The sequence below is a fragment of the Schistocerca serialis genome, chromosome 1 (genome assembly GCF_023864345.2).
Source record: "Schistocerca serialis cubense isolate TAMUIC-IGC-003099 chromosome 1, iqSchSeri2.2, whole genome shotgun sequence".
Classification (NCBI taxonomy): Eukaryota; Metazoa; Arthropoda; class Insecta; order Orthoptera; family Acrididae; genus Schistocerca; species Schistocerca serialis.
Window position 1 is genome coordinate 854,934,147 of NC_064638.1, and position 23,221 is coordinate 854,957,367.

At 39.8% G+C, this 23,221-nt stretch overlaps 1 protein-coding gene across 1 annotated transcript in view; it reads right to left on the reverse strand.

The window, feature by feature from the left end:
• Positions 1 to 18,895: 18,895 nt before the first annotated feature.
• The window catches only part of LOC126485364 (transcription factor E2F5-like), a 69,523-nt gene continuing 65,197 nt past the window's right edge, over positions 18,896 to 23,221 (reverse strand). Inside the window, exon 9 of the mRNA XM_050108867.1 lies at positions 18,896 to 19,379. Within this exon, the coding sequence (XP_049964824.1) occupies positions 19,264 to 19,379 (116 nt within the window). The 3' untranslated portion in view covers positions 18,896 to 19,263. The remainder of the gene's footprint in view (positions 19,380 to 23,221) is intronic.

The window sequence follows — 23,221 nt, forward strand, 5'->3', positions numbered from 1 at the left end:
CAGAATTCACCCTGTTCAGTGGGGATTTTCTTTAACAATTTTGAGCTAATCCTGTTACTGAAAGGCACCTTTGAGAGATTATAAGCGAGTAGCTGTAAAGACTTAGCATGTTTATATGGTGTAGCGTTGCGAAAATTTTAGTATTAAATATTGGTAAAGGAATAGAGCCTTGTATCATTATAACATGCATTTCAAAGGGTACTTTTCATTGTAGAACACTGCTATGAGAAACAAGAAGTTACAGGGCAACATTTATTGAAATATATGAAGAAAATGTAAATTAATTACAAACTATGGAATACACACACTTTATTAAACATGTAAATGTCACTACAGATACTCAGATTCAGATTACGACATGTTCGATATGCCTGCCGTCGCTGACGATTTGGTGCAGACGAATAGTGAAATTCTGCATGACTCACTGAAGCATCGGAACATCAGTGCTGTCAATGATCTCCTGAATGACTGTTTTCAGCTCTCCAATGGTTTTGGGGTTATTGCTGTACACCTTGACTTTAATATAGCCCCACAAAAAGGAGTCACATGTGTTCAGATCTGGATAATATGGCGGCCAATCGAGGCCCACGCCAGTGCTCGCTGGGTACCCTAAAGTGCTCCTCCAGGACATCAAACACTCTCCTGCCTCAATGGGATCAAGCTCTGTCTTGAATGAACCACATATTGTTGAAATCAGGGTTACTTTGGATAATGGGAATGAAGTCATCTTCATCTTTGGTAGTCACCGTGCCATCAAGGAATATCGCACCGATTATTCCGTGACTGGACATTGCACATCATACAGTCACCCACTGAGGATGAAGGGACTTCTCGATAGCAAAATGCTGATTCTCAGTCCCCCACATGCACCAAATTTGCTTTTTGACAAACCCATCCAAATCAAAGTGGGCTTCGTTGCTAAACCAAACCATAGTCACATCAAAGTCCTGTTTGTAAATTCCGTGGACAATAGTGCTGGCTAAAAACAACTGCTGTTCCGTGGCCCTGGGGCTTAAAGGCTGGCGGGTTTGAATTTTGAATGGGGAGAGGTGCCTTCAACAACAATTTGTCACAGTGTCTCCAGCGTTTCTCGATGTTTTCACCCTTTTTGGAAAATTCACATTGCCAATGCTGTCATCACGAACATTACCTGTTCTCTCAAACTTGTGAATCAATTTCTTAATTGTTAGCACACTTGGACCAGTTGTCTTCAGCTTGAACTTGGTGACAAACTTCCTTTGAGCCACAGTTGGGCTGTTATTGCTCACATAGTAGGCCTTCACAAATGCTATATGCTATATCGTAATATTTTTATGTGCAAATGGCTGACAAGAACAGGGTGTGTGTGCATGCACATACTAATTCCCATCGTGCCCCGCAGACAACCATGCAGTTTGAACATCCTAACGCAAACCATTCAGAAGTTACGACAATTTTATTTAATATACTTTAATAATTGTCACCCTGTATTTTGTCAAAGCAAATTGGTGGAGGACTGTGTTCTTACACTGTGCAATGTTTCATAAAAACTGACGAACTCTGTGGCAGCAGGCAAAAAGTTCACTATAGATGTGTTCATGTGCGAGGTCTGACACAAAGAAAATGAGACCAGTAGTGCAGATCTATGTATTCAGCAAATATGTTTAATTAATAGTGGCTACCTTCACAGTAGGACATTTCTGCAGGTCATTTTTCACAAGGCCACACACACACACACACACACACACTGCACTGTCCTTTAACATTTAACTACAAAGCAATTATTACTGAGGGGATCTTTAGATAACCCATGCATAAGCACAACAGGACATACTTTTACCTGCAAGGTAACAACTGCTGCGGATATTCAAATGTACGCATCTATCAGTCAAAATGTGAATTTTGTTTGGTCTGCAAAATAATGAGTGGCTACTAATTATTTACAGTGGCAACACACAACATTGTTGCTGAATAAGACAAACCAGTAAGCACTCTCTTGCTTATTGTGTAACTTGAAGCACCCTTCCACTTTCCATCAACCATTAAGGGAGGCTGACAAATGCCAGTCTTAGTAATTAATTCAAGCTTCCTGTGGTTTAGTTAAATCACTCCTGGTATATTCTAGGTTGGGTCTTCTAATGTAGTGGTTAGCACATTGGACTTGCATTCAGGTGGATGATGGTTTAAATCTCCACCCGAACATCAAGATTTAGGCTTTTCATGATTTTCCACAATCACTTAAGGCAACTGCCAGCCAATTTCCTTCCCTAATTTGAGCGTGTGCTCCATCTCTAATAACTTCATTGTCAACAGGACGATAAGCACTTGAGCTTCCTCGAAATACTCCACAGCTGTTTCCTTCCCCCCATTTCCCAAATAAACTAGTTCTCTGTTTCAGTAACAATGCCAATGAGGTTGCCATAAATTAGAGAGGGAAATTGCATAAAGCCAAAATCTCAATATCCAGGTGGGGATTTAAACCGTTATCCTCTCGAATGCAAGTCCAATGTGCTAATCATTGTACTGCTTTGCTTGGTTTGTATTTAAAGACCTAACCTAGCATACAACTGCAGTGATTTAACTAAATCACAGAAAACTTCAATTAGGTTGCTAAGACTGGTATTTGAATCAAACATCACAAATATGGCTCTAGTGCCCTAATATGATACCTCTTGTAATGGTGATGGAAAGTGGAAGGGTACTTCAAGTTACATAGTAAGCAGTCAGTTAAACGTTTCCCTTGTAGTATATTTCTTAAATTTTGTGTGTGTTTTCCTGTTTAGAGGTTCAATCCATCATTTTTTTAAGGGCAGATGCATTCAGTCTGTAGTGCAGTGGTTGCTCACTGAATAGTCAGTTACATGGATCATTAATGCACTGGCATCTGCTGGTGACTCATCAGGAGGGTAGCAAGATGCATATCTGGGATTCTGTCTGCTTTTATAGCTTACTTCCTTAGTCTTGCTAGGATTGTGTGGATGCAGGAGAAGCTGGCCACATTTTGTGAGCAGCTGAATGCATTTTTGGCTACGGTCAGTCACTTTCAGGCTGCTGCCTCAAGACATAGTAGTGGCAGAGAATCTGGTGTGTCACAAGGGACACCTCAGATGTGACTTGCTTGGCTTTGCTCCTGAGGCACCTCCTAGGATACCTGACGCGTTGGGATATGCTCTCACTGCAGGGTGAGTGGCAGGTGATAAGGTGTTTGCGTCATTTGAGGCGGAGGGCCAATGCAGAGACTGGCCGTCTAACCTCGCCCATCCACCTCGTAAGTGGATATGTGGCCCCAGCTTCAGCAGGCACAGACGGGGGAGGAGTTTACTGGTTATTGGGAGCTCCAACATCAGGTGTGTTATGGAGTGCCTTAGACAGATGGCATTCAGTGCAGGAAAGAAAGCCAATGTGCACTTTGTGCGTCTGCTGGGGGCCTCATCTGAGATGTGGGGGCAGCCCTGCCTGCAGCTATCAAACATGCAGGTTACAGTCACCTGCAAGTTGTGGCTCATGCCGGCACCAACGACACCTGTTGAATCGGTTCTGAGGCCATCCTCAGTTCATATTGGTGGCTAGCGGAGGTGGGGGAAGACTGCTGTCATTGCGTGCAGGGTGTAAGCAGAGCTCACAATTTGCAGCATTGTTCCCACAGTTGATTGAGGTTCTTTGGTTACCAGGCAAGGGGAGGGTTTCAACCAAAGGCTTCATTGACTTTGTGATGGCCTTGGCTGCATATTTCTAGAACCACATTATTGGATGGGGATTTGTACCACTCTCCTTGTTAGGTCAGGGACACACTACATGAAGGAAACAGCTTCTCGGGTAACAGAGTATTTGTGGAATGCACATGAGGTTTTTTTTAGGATAGACAGTAGTTTGAGGTACTTTGATAAACACTCGCCACTCAGTAGGCAGCAAGGGGAGTCTGACTGCATTCAGAGTAAAGACAGTTTGACTGCCAAAATTTTATCAGTGAACTGTTGAAGTATTTGTAACAAAGTTCCCAAATTTTTTTGCCCTCCAGGAAAGCTCTCACATTCAAATTATTCTCGAGAATGAGAGCTGCCTGAGACCCAAAGTGGAAAGCTCTGAGATTTTTAATGAGTTGTGAAATATATATTGGAAAGATAGATTAGAGGTCATGGGAGGGAGAGTATTCACTGCAGTTACCAAAAATATTTTCTCTACTGAGGTCGGAGAAGAGTGCGACAGTGAAGTTATCTGATCGCACATAACAGGTGTAGGTGAAACCAAGTTAATTGTTGGATGTTTTAACCGGCCACCTGGTTCTGCTGTGACAATTGCAGACACACTCAAAGAAAGTCTACAGTCAGTAGCACATAAATATCCAGATCGTGCAATACTACTTGGAGGCAACTGTAACTACCAAGTATAGACTGGGATGTCTATGGGTTCATTGTGGGCGGACAGACACTGTCGTGCAAAATGCTTTTGAACACATTTTATGAACAGTCTTGAGCTGCTAGCTTAGCAGCCCACACATAATGGAAATATCTTGGACCTAGTAGCTACAGATAGGCCAGATATTATTGACAATGTCAGTATAGAGACAGGGATTCACAATAATGATGTCATTATAGCAAACATGGTCACAAAAGTTAATAAATCAGTCAAGAAGGCTAAGAGAGTGGTGGTACTGCTAGATAGGGTGCAGACAAGCAGTCTTTAGCATCTCACCTAGAGAGTGAACTGACATTACTTAGTTCAAGTAAGATGGATGTGTATGGATTATGGGCAAAGTTAAAGCAGATTATAAATCGTGGTCTGGAGAGTTATGTGCCTAATAAGTTGATAAAGGATGGAAAAGACCAACCATGGTTTAATAATGAAATATGGAAGAGGCTGAGGGAGCAGAAGCTGTTGCCAATCTCGGATCAAAAGAGAACATACAAATGACGATGAGCAAAGGTTAATAGAAATTCATGTGTCTGTGAAAAGATCTGTACACGAAGCATACAACTATAAATGTCATACCTTAGCAAAAGATCGGACAGAGAACTCAAGAAAATACTGGTCCTATGAAAAATGCTAAGTGGGTCTAACACTTCAATTGTCCCTTGTTGACTAGTCTGGTAAGGTAGAAAACGAAAGCCAAAGTTTTAAATTTCGCGTTCCAGAAATCGATAATACAGGAGAATCTTACAAATGTACTGTCATTTGACCATTAGACAGATTCCCATATGGACGATATAGTAATAAGAATCCTTGGCATTGAGAAACAACTGAAAATAAATAAGTCACCAGGTCTGGATGGAATCCCAATTTGATTTTACAGAGAGTACTCTACAGCACTGAACCATCACCTAGTTTGCATTTATGATTAATCTCTTGCCCAGTGCAAAGTCCCAAGCAGCTGAAAAAAGCACAGGTGACTTCTGTCTATGAGAAGGGAGAAAAGGAACGGACATGCAAAATTACAGACCAATATCCGTAACATCAGTTTGCTGCAGACTGCTTCAACATATTCTCAGTTTGAATATAATAAATTTTCTTGAGACTGAGAAGCTTATGTTCACCATTCTGCATGGCTTTAGAAAGCATCACTCATGCGAAACTAAGCTTGCCTTTTTCTTGTATGACGTACTGCGAACTATGGATGAATGGTGATGGACAGTTCCCATATTTCTACATTTCCAGAAACTATTGGACATGGTGACCCATGGCAGGCTGTTAACAAAAGTACAAATTTATGCAATAAGCTCACAGATATGCGAGTGGCACGAAGACTTTTTAAGTATAGAACCCAGTATGTTGTCCTGGACAGTGAATGCTCATCAGAGACAAAGGTACCATCAGGAGTGCCTAAGGGAAGTGTGACAGAACTGCTGTCGTTTTAAATATACGTAAATGATTTGGCAGACGCAGTGGGCAGCAATCTGTGGTTGTTTGCTGATGATGCTTTGGTGTCGAAGTTGAGTGACTGCAGGTAGATGCAAGATGACTTGGACAATATTTCTAGTTGGTGTGGTTAATGGCAACTAGCCATAAATATGGAAAAAAGTAGGTTAATGTGGATGAGTACGAAAAACAGACCTGTTTTGTTCAGATGCAGCATTAGTAGTGTACTGCTTGATAAAGTCATGTCGTTTAAATATCTGGGTGTAACATTCCAAAGTGACATGAAATGAAATGACTGTGGTAGGGAAGGTGAATGGTTGACTTCAGGCTTTTGGGAGAATTTATCGACGTGTGGTTCATCTGTAAAGGAGACTGCATATAGAACACTGATGTGACCTATTTTTTAATACTGTTCTAGTGGTTGGGATCCATACCAGGTGAGATTGAAGGACGTTGGAATATTTCAGAGGCAAGCTGCTAGATTTGTCACTGGCAGGTTCAAACAATACTAAGTGTTGTGGGGATGCTTTGGGAAGTCAAATGGGAATCCTTTTTGAAGCTGAGTGCAGAATGATTCTACTGCTGCCAACATACACTGCACGTAAGGACCACAAAGATAAGATACGAGAAATTAGGGCTGATATGGAGGCATAAAGACAGTAATTTTTCCCTCACTCTATTTGTGAGTGGAACAAGAAAGGAAATACCTAGTAGCGGTGAGGGTATCCTCCACCACACACCATATGGTGGCTTGCAGAGTTCCTATGTAGATGTAAATCTGAACTCTCCTTCTTTCAATAGTAGTACAACTCTGAAGCTATGAACTGACTTCCCACCATATAATTGATCCTTGTTATCCATTTGGCATTATATAAATTCTGTCTTTCTTTGTTCTTGTACATTTTTCTTTAGTCCCAGTCTAGGCATGTGTTTGATGCTTACATTCTTTCAACTTTCCCTACTCTTATCTTGTGGCTTCTTCCTACTATTCACATTTACCTTTTGTTTACTGATAGCCTTCAATTTATAAATCTACTGTTTGAATCTTGGCACATTAGAAATTCACACATGGCAACTGTCTTTCACGAGCCATATTCCTCCACCTATACATTTTTCTTTTAATTTATTTAGTTCTGCACACTGAAAAAGATTAGGTCAGATGTGCTGTTTAATTACTGCCAGTCCTGCTGCTGCATAAAAGAAAGCTGTTTATTTTTTCTTTATCTAGGCACTTTGAGGCTGTTCTGACATAAGGTCAAAGCGATTAATGGTCCATATCAACCTCCATGTGATGTAGCTCTGCTCCACTTCTTAGAACTTTATTTTAACCCCCTTGGTGGGTACTTATTCATTTACATTCTTTTTTCCTTTTGAAGCTCAACAGGTTGCACCCAAGATGGACATCTGTCAATGCTTGTCTTTCCCGTGCGCCATGCTAGCAAACTGAATATAGACAAAGCTTTCCACATCATATAGTTGACAACATACGGAACATGAAATGCTGTAATACCAGGTGGTTATAATTAAACTTTCCCTATTTAACATGTTAGAACTCTGAAACTAATTACCATATGAGTACCAAACTTGACAGCATTAATATCCAGAGTATGGGGTGCATGATTTCCATGCGTCACAGCACCACCATCCTGTTCCAACTATGGCCACCAGGTGCCGTGATCAGTCATTGCAATTCATAGTCTCTCACACTTGACCAGTCACAGTGCACTTACTAACATGTCAAGATGAGCTTGGACAAACAGAGCGAGGCATTACTGGTGAAGCTCTATGATCAAAACAACAGTAATGCTGTAGCTGCACTTTGAGAATATTGCTGGCTGAAAGAATTACGGAAGGGTCCTCTTTCTGCACCTGCTGTGAGGAGAATGAAGAAGTGGTTCGAATTAACTGGAGAACTGGGTGCTGCTCCAGGAAGAGACTGACAACCGGTTACACCACAAGTGGTTGGTGAAATCGCTATTGCTATGGCGAACAACACAGCACACAATTCCTGATCATCAGGTAGTGCGTGTGCTGTGTCACAAGTTGAACATCTTGTGGTCCACTGTACGGAAGGTGCTTCATACCATTCTCAAATGTTATCCATACAAGATGCATATCATACAGCAGCTTACACCATAAGACACACAATGATGTGTTGACTTCGCTCTCCATTTTTTTGAAGTTGCCTAGGGCTGGCCCTGGACCAGCCTATGGACAGAAGCAGCTCATTTTTCTCTGACAGGTGAGGTGAACACGCAGAATTGCCAAGTGTGGGGATCTTTGCCTCCAGTCACTGTGTATTAAGTTCCTCTGTTTGGTGAACATGTCACTGAATGGTGTGGCTTCACAGCTACGTTCATCACTGGCCCATTCCTTTTCGAACAGGTTGGCGCTCAAGGTCCGAAGATGTGTATTGTGACTGGCCAGCTTTACTGTGATATGCTTCGCCAGTATGTCATACCCACCCTACAGGAGAGAGACGCATTGTAATAAGGAATTTTCATGCAAGATGGGGCCCCACAAAACATAGCTCATCTGCTTCTACAAAACACATTTGGAAACAATCGAATTATCAAACAATCATTTCCAAATGCATGGCCAGGATGATCACGTGATCTCACTCACTGTGATTTCTGGTTGTGGAGCTACCTAAAGGACATGGTTTACCAGAGGAACATTCACACTTGTGCTGATCTGAAGTGACGCATATCAGGAGAGGTAGCCAGCATACCTACGGACATGCTTCGTTCTGCTGTGCACACTGTGATCCTGCGCTTTCAGACTCTTCTGGACAGTGATGGGCTCCGGATTGAGCTCCTTTTGTAGCAGTAATGGTACCAGTATGTAATGGTATGATGTACCGTAGCAGCACATTAAAATTATTTCAGTTGAACTGATTCTATATTATTTCTCTTCACCATATCCTTGACATTAATGCTACCACCTTTGATCCTTGTATGGTAATTAGTTTACATATTATATTGTGTTAAACAGGGAAAGTTTAATTATAACTATCCAGTATACGTGTACATTTAGTCTAATACTGAAGAGACCTACTCATTCATAAAAGTATGGCTTTATCATGTGTCTTTATACACACACTGTTAACAGTGTACTAGATAACATTTACCCATTTACCACAGATTCCAAGTGCACATAATTAAAACAAATAGTAATGTAGGAATCATCATGAAAGGTTACACCTTTAGATGCAGCAGTGGAGTTACACTACCAATTTGTTAATGGTATTTACTTCCTGTCATTGCAGTGCTCTAAAAAATGGCACAAAGTGATGAGTTAAATGAGCTAGGCAGTGTGACCAAGTACTTACTCTTCTGCTTTCACCTCAACACCTCATGGTGGTTTGTAGAGTCAAAATGTAGCTGTAGATGGGAATGGTCCAATTCGACATGTTGAACAAACCATGCCCCAAAATTTTTTATACTTGAAAAATACACTGAAAAAGGACTCCATCACAATAAAAGCTGATAAGACACACTGCACACACACGTGTGTGTGTGTGTGTGTGTGTGTGTGTGTGTGTGTGTAAAGTAGGTTGAAAACTGACAATTTCATAGCGTGCCTGGTGGCTGGAGAATTGTACACTCCTACCAGAGATGTAGTGGACTGCGCATGTACAATGTGGAAGGGACATACCTTTTGACAGTGCATTGGTAAAAATAACACGATTCGGTGTGATCATAATTTGTACAGTGTATTTCAGTTTTTGTTGATAGTTTCTCTGAAACAATCGTCCCCAGTTACTGTTCACTCAAATTTGCCTCTCATTTAAGAGTCATAATTACCAGTTCCTTTCATTGTAGCATAAACGTTAACAATGAAGATAAAACTGAAATAATATTCATTATGTTTATCGCTTACTGTTACATAGTGTGCTAAACTGGTTTTACTTTGTAAAATCTGATTGTTAACTGTATAAATGAAAGAGACTTACATGAAATAACATAAAAACCAAAAGAATCAATTATTGACAAAATTAATTGGATAGATGAAAAGTCTACTCACCGAGCAACGGCAGAACATAATGAAACTCTCAAACTCTGTGAAAGACTGGTGGCCACAAAATCCCATTACCCCCTTAATATCAACATAAACCCCCAAACTTGAATAAATAACTCGAACAAAAGTTCTTTAGGAGTTTTCTTGAGATATGAATGACGCAGAACTGCTCGTAAGAGGTAATGCACCGTAACTGATTGAAATCTACGAGACTGGGCCCTCCGAATGAAGACTGATATGAACGTTAATGATTTCCGAGTCTTCTTCAACCCATTAAGAAGATTCAAGAAATCATACAGTATAGGAAGTCACAAAACAATGGAGTTTAGATCAAGTAAAAGTGTAGAGGAGATGCCATTAATTCATAGCTGCCATGAAGACGAAGCTTGCTGTTATCCCAACATCTGCCGTGTAACACCCATCAGTCAGGTTTCGCAGAACAACTGTGAGTAAACTGCCATTTATAATTAAGAGATGAAAAAGACAGTGTTGCGCAATCAATTAATGCTACAACACATTAATATACAACAATGACAATACAAATATGAGTGTATCCCTCCTTCTGCAGCTTTATATCTGTCTTTAGGGATCTCAAGTCATATTTTTTGGTTTTAACTAATAATTTTGTGAAGTTTTGTTGGTATTGGTATTAGCTGTGGTGTAATAGTATTAATACAAGTAGTTGCTTTCTTAGTAGGCAGAGAATTTCAAGACCATTATTGTTAGTTCTTAAATAGCTTTACTGGTGTAACTGAACTTTGGTAACATAGACGTATATTTTTTTTTCAGTAACTGTAAAATTTTACCATGAGTGAAAAGTGTGGGCTCTGTCGTAGGTTTGCAAGTAGTGGGTTACGGTGTGGGATTTGTTCAAAGTATTTTCATTGGGGGGAATGCAGTGGGGAAGCCAGTGGTCATTTTAGAGTGAGATCCTCTCCTGGGAATGCAGAATCTGTAATAGAAATAAGTTGATAGAGGAGCAGGAGCGTAAGATCTGTGCCCTTCAGGTGCAGTTATGATGCGCAAAGGAGGAACTAGATAGGTTGAGGCCGGTGAAGGGTGGTGGGGAATGGAAACTGGCAGTTGGCAAGAAGGCAGCTAGGAAGAGGAGGTATTCAGACAGTTTTACTTTGCATATATGCAATAGATATGACCAACTGTCAGAGTTGAGTGGAGAGGAGCCTCGTGTAGCTGTAGATGTAAGGAACTTGCAGCAGTCCTCAGCAATTAGGAGGCCTAGGTTAGTTGAAAAGTCTAGCAGACAGAAGGTTCTGCTGTTAGGTAGTTCCCACGGTAGAGGTGTGGGCCAGCAGTCGCAGGAAGCGTTGGGGAGTGAGTACCAGGTCACCAGCATTGTGAACCCTAGTGCAGGGTTGGCTCAGGTGACTGAAAACATAGGAGAGTTATGTAAGAATTTTCTGAAGGAGGATCAGGTAGGAATAGTGGGTGGAGCAGTGAACAGTCTCAATAGGGATGGGGAATATGATGTAGGTGGTGACTTGGTTAAGATAGTTACCCAAACTGGTGACACTAATGTGCATTTCGTGCAACTGTTTCAGCGTCATGATTGGGCTCATCTTAATGCGGCTGTTAGGCATGTTAATGTGGGGCTGGGGAGGGTACTGATGGCAGAGGGCATGGGTCACATCTCAGGTGTTCCAGTTGGGTCTATCGGTAGATCGGGTTTCACCAGGCATGGCCTGCACCTCGATAGGTATGGAAAGGGGAGGCTGGCTAATCTTATAGGTGACAGTGTAGTGGGTGGTGGTGGTGTCACTCATGGAAAAATTCCTGTAGTAGTTGCTGTTAGAGCTGCACCTTTTTTAGACTGAAGTCAGCTGATAGGTATACCTGCTTAAAGGAAGTCCCTTTAATTAAGGGCTCATCTTCAGAGGATGTAATGTTTCCAAGTAGAGAAGGAATCAGCATATTTCATCAAAATATAAGAGGTATTAGAGGTAAAGTTAGTGAACTGCTTATAGATGTCGACTCTGAAATTATTGGTATATCAGAGCACCACTTAAATAATTTGACAATTCAGAGGCTTTCTTTACCAGGCTGCAGATTAGCTTGCTGTTTCTCAAGGAGTTCCTTGCGGGGTGGGGGAGTGGCTCTGTATGTAAAAAACAGTATTCTATTTGAGACCATAGACGTATCACGACACTGCACTGAACAGATATTTGAATGTTGCACAGGGGCAGTTGAATTTAGTGAAACTGAACTTCTAATTGTTGTTGTTTATAGGTCCCCTAACTCTGACTTCAGAGCATTTCTGCTCAAGCTAGGGAGGGTTCTTGATTCACTTTGTAGGAAGTGCCAGAAACTAATTATATGTGGTGGGTTCAATATTAATTTTGTATATGATTGTGCAAGAAAAAGGATGTTGGTAGCACAGCCATATACAATATTTTTATTCATTCTTCATTACTAGATGGGCATTCTGTTAGTAAAAGTGTGAATGGCCTTTCAGACCATGATGCACAAATTTTAACTCTAAAAGGCTTTTGTACTTAAACCAATGTCATATTTAATTACAAACTATGTAGGGAAGTTAATCCAACAGCAATAGAGAGTTTTTAAAACTTGTCGAGGAACAAGAGTGGCAGGATGTTTATAGTGCCGATAACATAGATGATAAATACAATACACTCCTTAACACATTTCTCATGCTCTTTGAGAGTTGCTTTCCATTAGAATATTCTAAACAAAGTACTAGCAGTAATGGGCAGCCCGGGTGGCTGACTAGTGGGATAAGGATATCATGTAGAACAAAGTGGGAATTATATCAAAATGTTAGAAGTAGTCACAATCGAGCTACAGTAGCCTATTACAAACAGTATTGTAAGGTGCTTAAAAATGTTATTAGGCAAAGAGTATGTGGTATGCAAATAGAATAGCTAATTCACAGGATAAAATTAAAACCATATGGTCAGTTGTGAAGGAAGCTTCTGGTCAGCAGCACAAGGTCAACGATATAAAGTCAGTTTGCAGTAAAAATGTTTCTGTTACTAATAAATCAGATATATGTACAGTATTTAACAATCATTTTCTGAGCATTGCTGGCGAACTAAGTAAAAATTTAGTTTCTACAGGAAATCATACAACTTTCCTGGAAAATGCCTTTCTGAGACTGATGTCTGAAATACTCCTCTGTGATACAGACAGGGGTGAGATTGAGTCAATAATTAAATCACTGGAGACTAAGGACTCTCATGGTTATGATAGAGCGTCTAGCAGAATATTAAAGTACTGTGCTGCACATGTTAGCCCTGTATTTAGCCATATTTGTAATTTTTCCTTTAGAAATTGTCAGTTTCCTGAGCGATTAAACTACTCAGTAGTTAAGCTGCTTTATAAAAAGGGAGAAAGGGATAATGTAGATAATTTTAGACCTATTTCTATGCCATCAGTGTTTGCAAAAGTTATTGGAAAGGCTGTGTATGGCTCATGGCTCTGAGGACTATGGGACTTAACTGCTGAGGTCATCAGTCACTGTGTATGTAAGGATAATTGATCATTTTATATCATACGATTTGCTATCAAATGTACAGTTCTGCTTTAGAAGTTGTGTAACAACTGAAAATGCTATATTCTCTTTTGTCAGTGAGGTACTGGATGGGCTAAACAAAAAGTTTCGAACGCTTGGCGTATTTTTTGATTTAACTAAGGCATTTTATTGTGTTGATCACAAAATATTGCTCCAGAAGTTGGACCATTATGGAATACGGGGAGTAACTCACAATTGGTTCACCTCTTACTTTAGCAACAGGCAGCAAAAGGTCATTATTCACAATGTTGATAAAGGCTGTGATGTGGGATCTGAGTGTGGTACTGTCAAGTGGGGGGTGCCCCAGGGATCAGTGTTGGGGCCACTCCTGTTCCTTATTTATATAAATGATATGCCCTCTACTATTACGGGTAACTCTAAAATACTTCTGTTTGCTGATGACACTAGCCTGGTAGTAAAGGATGTTGTGCACAACATTGGCTCGGTTTCAAATAGTGCAATACATGACCTCTGTTCATGGCTTGTAGAAAATAAACTAACGCTAAATCACAGTAAGACTCATTTTTTACAGTTTCTAACACACAATTCAACAAAATCTGACGTTTTAATTTCACCATACGGGCAAATGATTAGTGAAACTGAACAGTTCAAATTTCTAGGTGTTCAGATAGATAGGAAGCTGTCGTGGAAAGACATTCAGGATCTTGTTCAAAAACTTAATACTGCCATTTGTACTATTTGAACGGTATCAGAAGTGAGTGATACTTTGACATGAAAATTGGTCTACTTTTCTTATTTTCATTCGTTTATGTTGTATGGTATTATATTTTGGGGTAACTCCATTCTACAAGGATATTTTTGTTTCAGAAACGGGCGGTTAGGGCACCTCTCGTCGACCTCTGTTCACGAGTCTGGGTATTTTGACATTGGCCTCTCAATATGTATACTCCTTATTGTCGTTTCTTGTTACCAATATTTGTTTATTCCCAAGAATAACCACCTTTCACTCGGTTAATACTCGGCAGAAATCAAACCTGCGTTTGGATCGGACTTTCTTAATTCTAGTGCAAAAAGGTGTGCAGTATACTGCTGCATCCATTTTCAATAAGCTGCCACTCGAGTTCAAAAATCTTAGCAGTAATCCACGCACTTTCAAATCGAAACTGAAGAGTTTCCTCATTGCTGATAGTGTTTACTGAACACTTTCGCTGCGGCTGACGCTTATAAGCGTCACAACAAGCCACGAGCCATCACTGTCGGATTACTCAGTCTAGTTGCAGAGTCTAAACTCAAAGCGAGTAAACTTTTGTTTTGTGTGGTCAGTTATCGAACGTATGTTGTTCGTAATGGCGGTTAATGAACCGACACCTGGACCTTCCAATGTGAAAAGGAGCAGGAAAAAAAAGAGTTAAATTGACAGAGGAACAGTTACTTTGTGTACTAGACGACAGCGATTTTCTGTGTGTTGAGGACGAGGCATACCACGGAGATTGTCATTTAGAGGCTGCAGAAGAACTGCAGAGTGATGATAGCGTGGGAGCACAGCTTTCGAATCTGTTTCGTGACAGTTCCGAATCTGACGATACGGATCACGACGATTGTGTGGAAATCGACGACGAAAAAGAGCCCGACCTGTCACACGGAGATAATCCAGGTGAGTCCTGGCATAAAGAACCACATAATAAGCAGTATCATTTTAACACGAGAATGTCTCAAGTGTATTACCCGGGAAGAGATTTATCAATAGGTGAATCAATGAGTCTTTGGAGGGGAAGATTGTCATTTCGACAATACATAAAAAGCAAACGTAATAAATATGGTATTAAGATGTACATGCTCAACAATCCAGACGGTTTCATAAATAAGTGCGCTGTGTACACAGGAAGAAGTGGAGATATGGGGGAAAAAAGTCACGCTGAAAAGGTCGTTTGCATTTGATGGCAGAAAAGCTGCATGTTGGTCACCACATTTACTTGGACAATTATTATAACAGGTTTTCTTTAGCTACAACTCTGTTGAAAATAAAAACACTTTCCACAGGTACTCTGAAATTAAATAGGAAATATACCCCCGAAGACGAAGTATCGGCAAAACTTGGGAGAGGAGAGACAATTGCGCGGAATTCTAATGGATTTATGATTGGAAAATTGAAGGATCGACGAGAGGTTTCCTCCATTTCCACACAGAACATCTAAATGTTATGGAGCAAGTGACGAATGCGCGCTAGCAAATAGTCACAAAACCTTTGCCTATTATTAGGTACAATGCGTGTATGTCTGGGACTGATAAACAAGATCAGATGTTAACGTACTATTTACGTGAACGAAAGACTATCCGCTGGCCGAAGAAACTATTCTTTCATGTCATTGAGATGCTAGTTTTCGATTCTCTATATCTGTACAACATATACTAAGGAAATAATATGACGTTATACGATTACAGAATGAGCATTATAAAGGGCTACCTTCCACCAATGGACGTTCCACGAAATGTGAGCAAGAAACATCACAAACAACCACACGTTGTGCAAAGGCGGGAAGATGCAAGTTATGAGGAAGCGTGTAAGAAGTGCGCGCAACAAGGCAAGCGTACTGATACACCATACGAGTGTACAACCTGCCCAGACAAACGTGGATACTGCTTGAACTGCTGTATAATTTCCCATGAGTAGCAAAAACGCGATGATATCGGGGAAATTCTGATTATCAAAGACAACTTTTATTTCTTTTGACATTGCATGGTTTCTTTTAATGACGTGAAAGGTTTGAACTTCTTTTCACGAGTACTCAGAAATAAGGTTTTCTTTTGTGTTACGTCGACTTGTTTCTTATTGCGTTGTAAAGCGTTCACTTCACGTCAGTTTTTTTGCGAAAGAATTTGTTGTGCTAAATTTGTTTTAATAGCACCGCAATTGAAGTGATGGGGGACACGAGAGAAGCCTCCACGTAGGGTGTGTTTCGCTTACTAATTTCTACACATCCGGGCGTCTACGAAAGTGTAGACGGCTAATTCTCTCATACCAGGAGAAACACACTAAATTGACGACCTCTATCACAGTCAATCTTAAAAACGCGCATTTGAAGTAAATATATAAAATGAATCCAGTTTTCTTTTTGCTTCTTAAGAATTTGCGTTTTGGAATCCAAATTTTTCCTGAATACAGTGGATTTGTTGCTTGTTTGAACTGTATTTTTTGTTACATTATCAACAAATAACGAACATTTGAATGACACCTGTGACCCCTATAGGTGTCAGACAGCAGACTTTAAAACATGATCACAATACAATCGAAGCTTACTTGAAGTAATACATCTAATGTGGCATTAAGTCAGTATAGAACATGATCCTACAGATCTTACAAGGTCTTGACGTCAGGTTGTAGCTCAGGTGTGCTTAGGAGCGTCGGCTCCGAGCGGTACCTGCCGTTTCTTGTTACCAGCTCGCACTGGAGAGTTGCACGCCTCCACCGATGCCGCAGTGAAAGTGTTAAACTTATGAACTGACTTTAAGGTTCATGAACATTCATTTTTATCTGTTATTACTCTTATGTTGTAATTTCATGTACTGACGTGTTCCATGACCTTGGACATTTGCTCCTACGGAACTTTACGTGTAAATAAAAATTAAGGGGCGAAAAAATCCCTTTTGTGGCAAAACCTCACAAAACCTGGAAGAAATAGCAAAGAATGATTTTTTTAGCATTTCATTTGAAACACTTCTTAACCTGTTGGAGACCTTATTTCATTGCTTTTGTTGGTCTTTTGGCCTGGACATAATGTCTTTCATGACAATAGGACTGTTGCTATAATCAGATTCCTCCCAGAACAATCAATGGCACCTCTGATAAAGAGGTTTTTTCAACTACAGAAAAAATTTGTAAGGATACAGAGATTGTATAATTTCTGATAGTTCTGTGTCATTGATGTTTATCAGGGAAACAGTATTCTTAAATTTGTCATTTCTGCATTGGCACATTTTCCAAAGTGCTCAAGTATGCTCATATGCAGCACAATAAGCAGAGCAATGGCCAAGACAGTTTCTTGTAACTTCACTTCAGTTCTGTCTAAATAAGACTTGCAAATTACTGTGACATGTTGGAAAGCATTAATTTTTTTTTTTTTCCATCAGATGTGCTTGCTGCAAGGAAAACGTTTGTTTTCAATTTTCAGATACCGTACTTGCAAGAATCTTGTGCGCAATTTTTTTTTTTACCATACAAAGTATGCACAAGATTCGATAGTGCATTAGATTTGAGTATTGAACTTGAATTATTCACTGGTTTTTCTTACCTTATGTGATCTGAAATAGCAGACCATTTTTTAAACTCTGGCACGAAAATATGGGTACAGTATCTATGAATTAAAGAAAGGACGACATAAATCAGCTACGAGGTTATAGAGTTAAAAGAGCTGGTATGTATTTCCAGTTCTGAATTCTGTTCGCAGGTGTCAGAACAAAATCCATTACTGCCAGGAGAGGAAATTTTCTTTAGTTGACAGTTCAAACAGAACATGAAGTTTTTGGTTTGTTTTTATTTGCTTGTTAAAATTTAGGTACTGCCAGTACATTACAATGTATTTTTGTACTTCTCAACTATGTTTCATTGCTGTTGGCCTACTACAGTACTCCACATTGTGTCTGAATTAGGTAGTCACAAAATGGAAGGCAAGCAGAGAAGATTATCGTATGAAACCAAGATTTTAATTTTTAAAATTGAGGTGCGCCTTACATTTGATGGCGCATTAGATTCACATTTTGTCATGATGGCTATGGGGGATAAACAAAGAACTGTGTCATTACTAAAAACACACGTTATACAGAAATTATAAGAACTGGGCTACTGGAACTTATAAAATGATGTATGTGTGAGAAACATTTCAATAAATTATAGTCCCAGTGATGGAAATCTGCAATTTAACATCCAACACTGACTAAATTTATTTTCCTCTGCTAGTCAGCTACTTAAAGAATTACGTACGCCACTTAGCTGCTGATACGAACTGCCTCTTATTCAAAACAATGACATGTGACAATTTCTGTATGGCTTAGGTGCTTCAAATTCACGTGTGTCACTTAGGATGTTAGCAATATGCTGCACTATACTCTTGTAAAGGCCTATCGATTGAGGCAGGAAGGTCTGTACAAGCTGCTGTCATATGCATTTCTTCATGCGACAAAAATGAATAACTTTAACAATTTTTAAGAAATCTTTTCCGTGTTTCTTAGTAGCTAAAATTTTGATAGTACATTTCTGTCATTGCATTCTTCCTGCATAAAACATCTCAGGCTTGGTTTCAAAATATTAGATTGGACCATTTCCTTGTTAGACAACTGGAGAGTTACAAAAATATAAAAGCGTGTTTCACATGTTTTAAACCTACCATGCACACCACTCCGTGCCAAAATAATATAGTGAATGATATGACGTCACAAATCACTTTCATTCATGTCACACAACATTCATTCATGTTATGCCTGACAACATACCTGTGTAAAATTAGGGTACAGGGTGTAAAGGTGAGTACTTTTCAGTGGTATGTTGCTTGATAAAGCTTTACTTCAGTACATTACTTATTAGAAAACTATACTAAAACTTTGTACAATATACACAAGCTGCCACACAGTGCTTTATACATAACATACTTCTGACAAAAGTATATGTCACACAAATATTCACAAAAATTTAAAAACAAACTCTTCACAGCATGATCATTTGAGTGTTCACAAACAGCAAAAATAAAAAATATATTGTACAAGAAGAATACTTTTCTTACAACTGTTTCACACAACAAAGGAATGTATAAATATAAATTTATATTCACAATATACCACTTAAGCATTGTGACATAACGGTCAATAACAGTTTCATAATGGAGTTGCAACTGCTTGTATGGAGGAACTATTCACATAGAAATCAATGGAACATCAAACAAGTCACAAACTCCTTCTGAATCACTGAGATTGAAGCAGTAGTCCTTATCACTTGGAGGAGGACTCAATCTCACAAAAGGCCCGAAAACTGTAAAATAAACAACACACATTAGTGAGAGGACATTTTTACACAGAAATGTTACATCAATTCTAAAGTTCAAAAAATCTTGTACCTTACTACAATGGATTTAATTTAAGTCTGACGGGACTTAAGACTTTAGCAGTAATATTACAGACCTTTAACTGCCATATAAGAATAGTTGGCCACTGCAATATAGCTTTCCTAAAATTTATTAACTATACAATTAAACCATTTGTACTTCATACTCATAATTCAGTGACATACTAATGCATCCCCTATCGATGTAAATTATACTTCCAGTTTTTGAATGGTACATTTCTGATGAAATTTTGGTAAAGTACACCTTAATGCTAAAGTAATAACAAGGAAACTATGACAATTACCTTACTCCAACACTACCCACGGATTGCTGCTTAGTTGTATTATCTACATAATTTTGATACTGGTTGTCAATGACAAGGCTCTAGTTCAACAAAATTAAACTTCAGAACAGAAGCAGCCTGTGAGACTGCTGAATTCTTGTTCACATGCTAGAACAGTCTGGCTCAATCCCTATAAGCAAATCCTCATAGAAGCAACTTAAAGAATGTTATTTCTGCATGCTCACTGTACACTGCAAAGCAGTGAGTAAAAAGCCTATCTATCAATGTCACTTTTAGCACTGGTCACTCAGTCACAGTCATAACTGTTCTCTGAATGTACCATCTAAAAACAAACCGATAGGAATGCTGTGGGCACTCAAAGCAACATCTTGTATAAATCTGTTGTTACATCATATAGCGTACTTCTTCCAAACCACAAAGAATCTGAAAACCTTGATCTGGTTCAGATTCATATCGTCATCTTAATGATTTACACACTGGCTAAGCAAATTTTATCAACAATCCGGTGACCTCACAACATTTCATCCCTTCTTTTCATGAGTTCATCAATATCTCAGCAAACAACCTTCCTGGATATCACTCATTCCACTGTTCATTTCTGATCCCCAACGATTACCTTCAATTTGGCATCTACTACTATCCATTCAACAAACCCCCTCCAACGGCCACGTTAGCCATGGACACTGTATCTGTAGTCAATGAAAAATGTGAATTCTTTTTTTGCACCTCCTTAAACCATATATTCTGCTGCTCAACTTCTCTATGCAGTATATTTCCAGCCACCAATCCCCAGCTCCATATGCCAAATCCCTGGGAACCAGATGCATGACTTGTCCCAAGTAGCTGCCACCATCTACTCCAGCCTTGCCACTGATGTTTCCCAAACAGCTAAAGGCAACACGATCTGTAAAGCAGACATTTAACAACTTTCCTGTAGGCACAGCAGGAAATTCTTTACATATTTTACCACAAATAACTTATTCACCAGGACTGCTGGTCACTGTTACGTGAACATCAGACCACAGTGTTGTGTAACATGCTTCCCTTCATAATCACTATCACTGCTGAAGTGTCTCCTCTTTATTCATTATGGCAATTATCTTCCAGAAAGTAGTACTAACATTATTGATACGGGCCAAAAAATTCGACAAAAGATATGCTGTTTTCACAAAACGTCATAAAATTCAACATTTTCCCATGAAAAATGTAAACCTGAGGATGACAGTTCACCACATTTCCAACTGATAGATACTTGATGCTGAAATTGGATTTTGATTCCGCCCTTATCCCCCCGTTGCTAAGATTCGCATGTAATCTTCATGTGACAATTCATTTCCCACATAATGAATTATGGTTCTTGATGTGACATCAAACGAAAATACCGTACTTCTGATGAACTTGCCAGTAACAGTTTTAATCGTCGACTTTACATTTCCAGACACTTTTGCATAACTAATTGTACCAAAAATAATTCATTTTTAGAGCTCATTAATGTGGTACTCCATCAAACTGTGTACTTACATAACACAAGTATAAATGCAAAAACAGCCAAACACAAGCACTTTAGTTTTTCAAACATGTAAATCAATATAGTGTCTGCTTGATTTGCTTCTATCAGCTGATCAGTGCACAGGATACTTGACACCAAGTAATCATCACAGTTGTCGCATATAACTGACAGCAGAAATTATATGAAGTTGTGTGAGTAATATGGCTGATAGATTTTTATGAAACCATGTTCACTGGTTTTGGGAACTCTGGACCACCTCTGAATTCGGAACGCTGAACCGAACTAAGAACTCTGGCCACAAAACTGATCAATCTGCCATCAGAAACTGAATCAACAAAAATGGTAAAAATAATACTGAAGCAAAATTCAGATAAATATTCTCAGTGATTTGTTTTACCACCAGAAACATGGGTCCTGAGCTGTGTCAGGCCTACACAAGCAAACTGAGTAGGTGCCATGTTGATTTAAGTGTTTGTGATGCGAAGGTACCATATTTATACTTCTGTACTACAAAAATATTCTGCTTAATTAATGCATCATCACATTATTAAATGTTTCAAAACGGAATATTTCTGGAAAGATTAGTTTTGAAAAAATATTGGGAAATGTAACGTCAGATAAAACTATTACCTCTATTCCAAATTTAAAGATAATTGTGGGAAAAGGAATTTTTGGTAATGGAATGGGCAAGCTTTTAAAAAAGTGAATTAACAAACATTTCAGGCAAAGGTGAAGAAAACATCAACACACTGGATTGCACCTTCAAGGTAGCCTAACTCTTATAGTCACAGATACCCATTCAAGGCTGTGTTCACAGCCACAGATTTCTTTTTAACAGCCATAGGATGATCAACGACAAACTCTTAATGCTGACCTGGCACAGAATATGTTGTGTAGTAATTTCTTCATAATTCAGTGGGAAAGCAACTTTGCCAGCAGGAAATGTAAATGCTGTCAAATGCCTCATGTTGTACACTCATGCTCATAAATTAAGGATAATGCTGATACATGATGAAACAACACTGGTGGGCAGTTTGCGGTTTAAATCACCTCGGACTATGACCATGCGGTGCATTTGACCTGCGGTCGTCACACAGCAGCGCTGGCAGCAGTCCACATACGCAGGGGTGTGTTGGTGCACGTCAGAGTACGGTGCAGTGAGGAAGTGTGTAGATGTGCTAATGGTGGCTGTGTGTTGAAAATGGCTCAAAGAACACATGTTGATGACATTATGAGGGGTAGAATAATAGGGCGACTTAGAGGCTGGTCAAACACAGCAGGCCGAAGCGTGGGCCCTCCGTGTGCCACAAAGTGTTATCTCAAGAATATGGCAACAATTCCAGCAGACAGGAAACGTGTCCAGGCGCTACAGTGTGAGACGTCTGGTGTACGACACCACAAGAAGACCTATATCTCACCATCAGTGCCTGCAGATGGCCACGGAGTACTGCAGGTTGCCTTCCTCGGGACCTCACCGCAGCCACTGGAACAGTTGTCTCAAGACAGACAGTCTACAGACGACTGAACAGACATAATTTACTCACCTGGAAACCTGCAAGGTGCATTCCACTGACCCCTGGTCACAGGAGAGCCCATAAAGCCTGGTGTTAAGAACATAGTACATGGTCATTGGAACAGTGGTCCCAGGTTATGTTCAGGGATGAGTACAGGTGTAGTCTGAACAGTGATTCTCGCTGGATTTTCATCTGGCGTGAACCACGAACCAGATACCAACCCCTTAATGTCCTTGAAAGGGACTTGTATGGAGGTAGTGGTTTGATGGTGTGGGGTGGGATTATGGTTGGTGCACTTACAGCCCTGCATGTCTTTGACAGAGGAACTGTAACAGGTCAGTTGTATCGGTACGTTATTTTGCACCAGTATGTCCGCCTTTTCAGGGGTGCAGTGGGTTCCACCTTCCTTCTAAAGGATGATAATGCATGGCCCCACCGAGC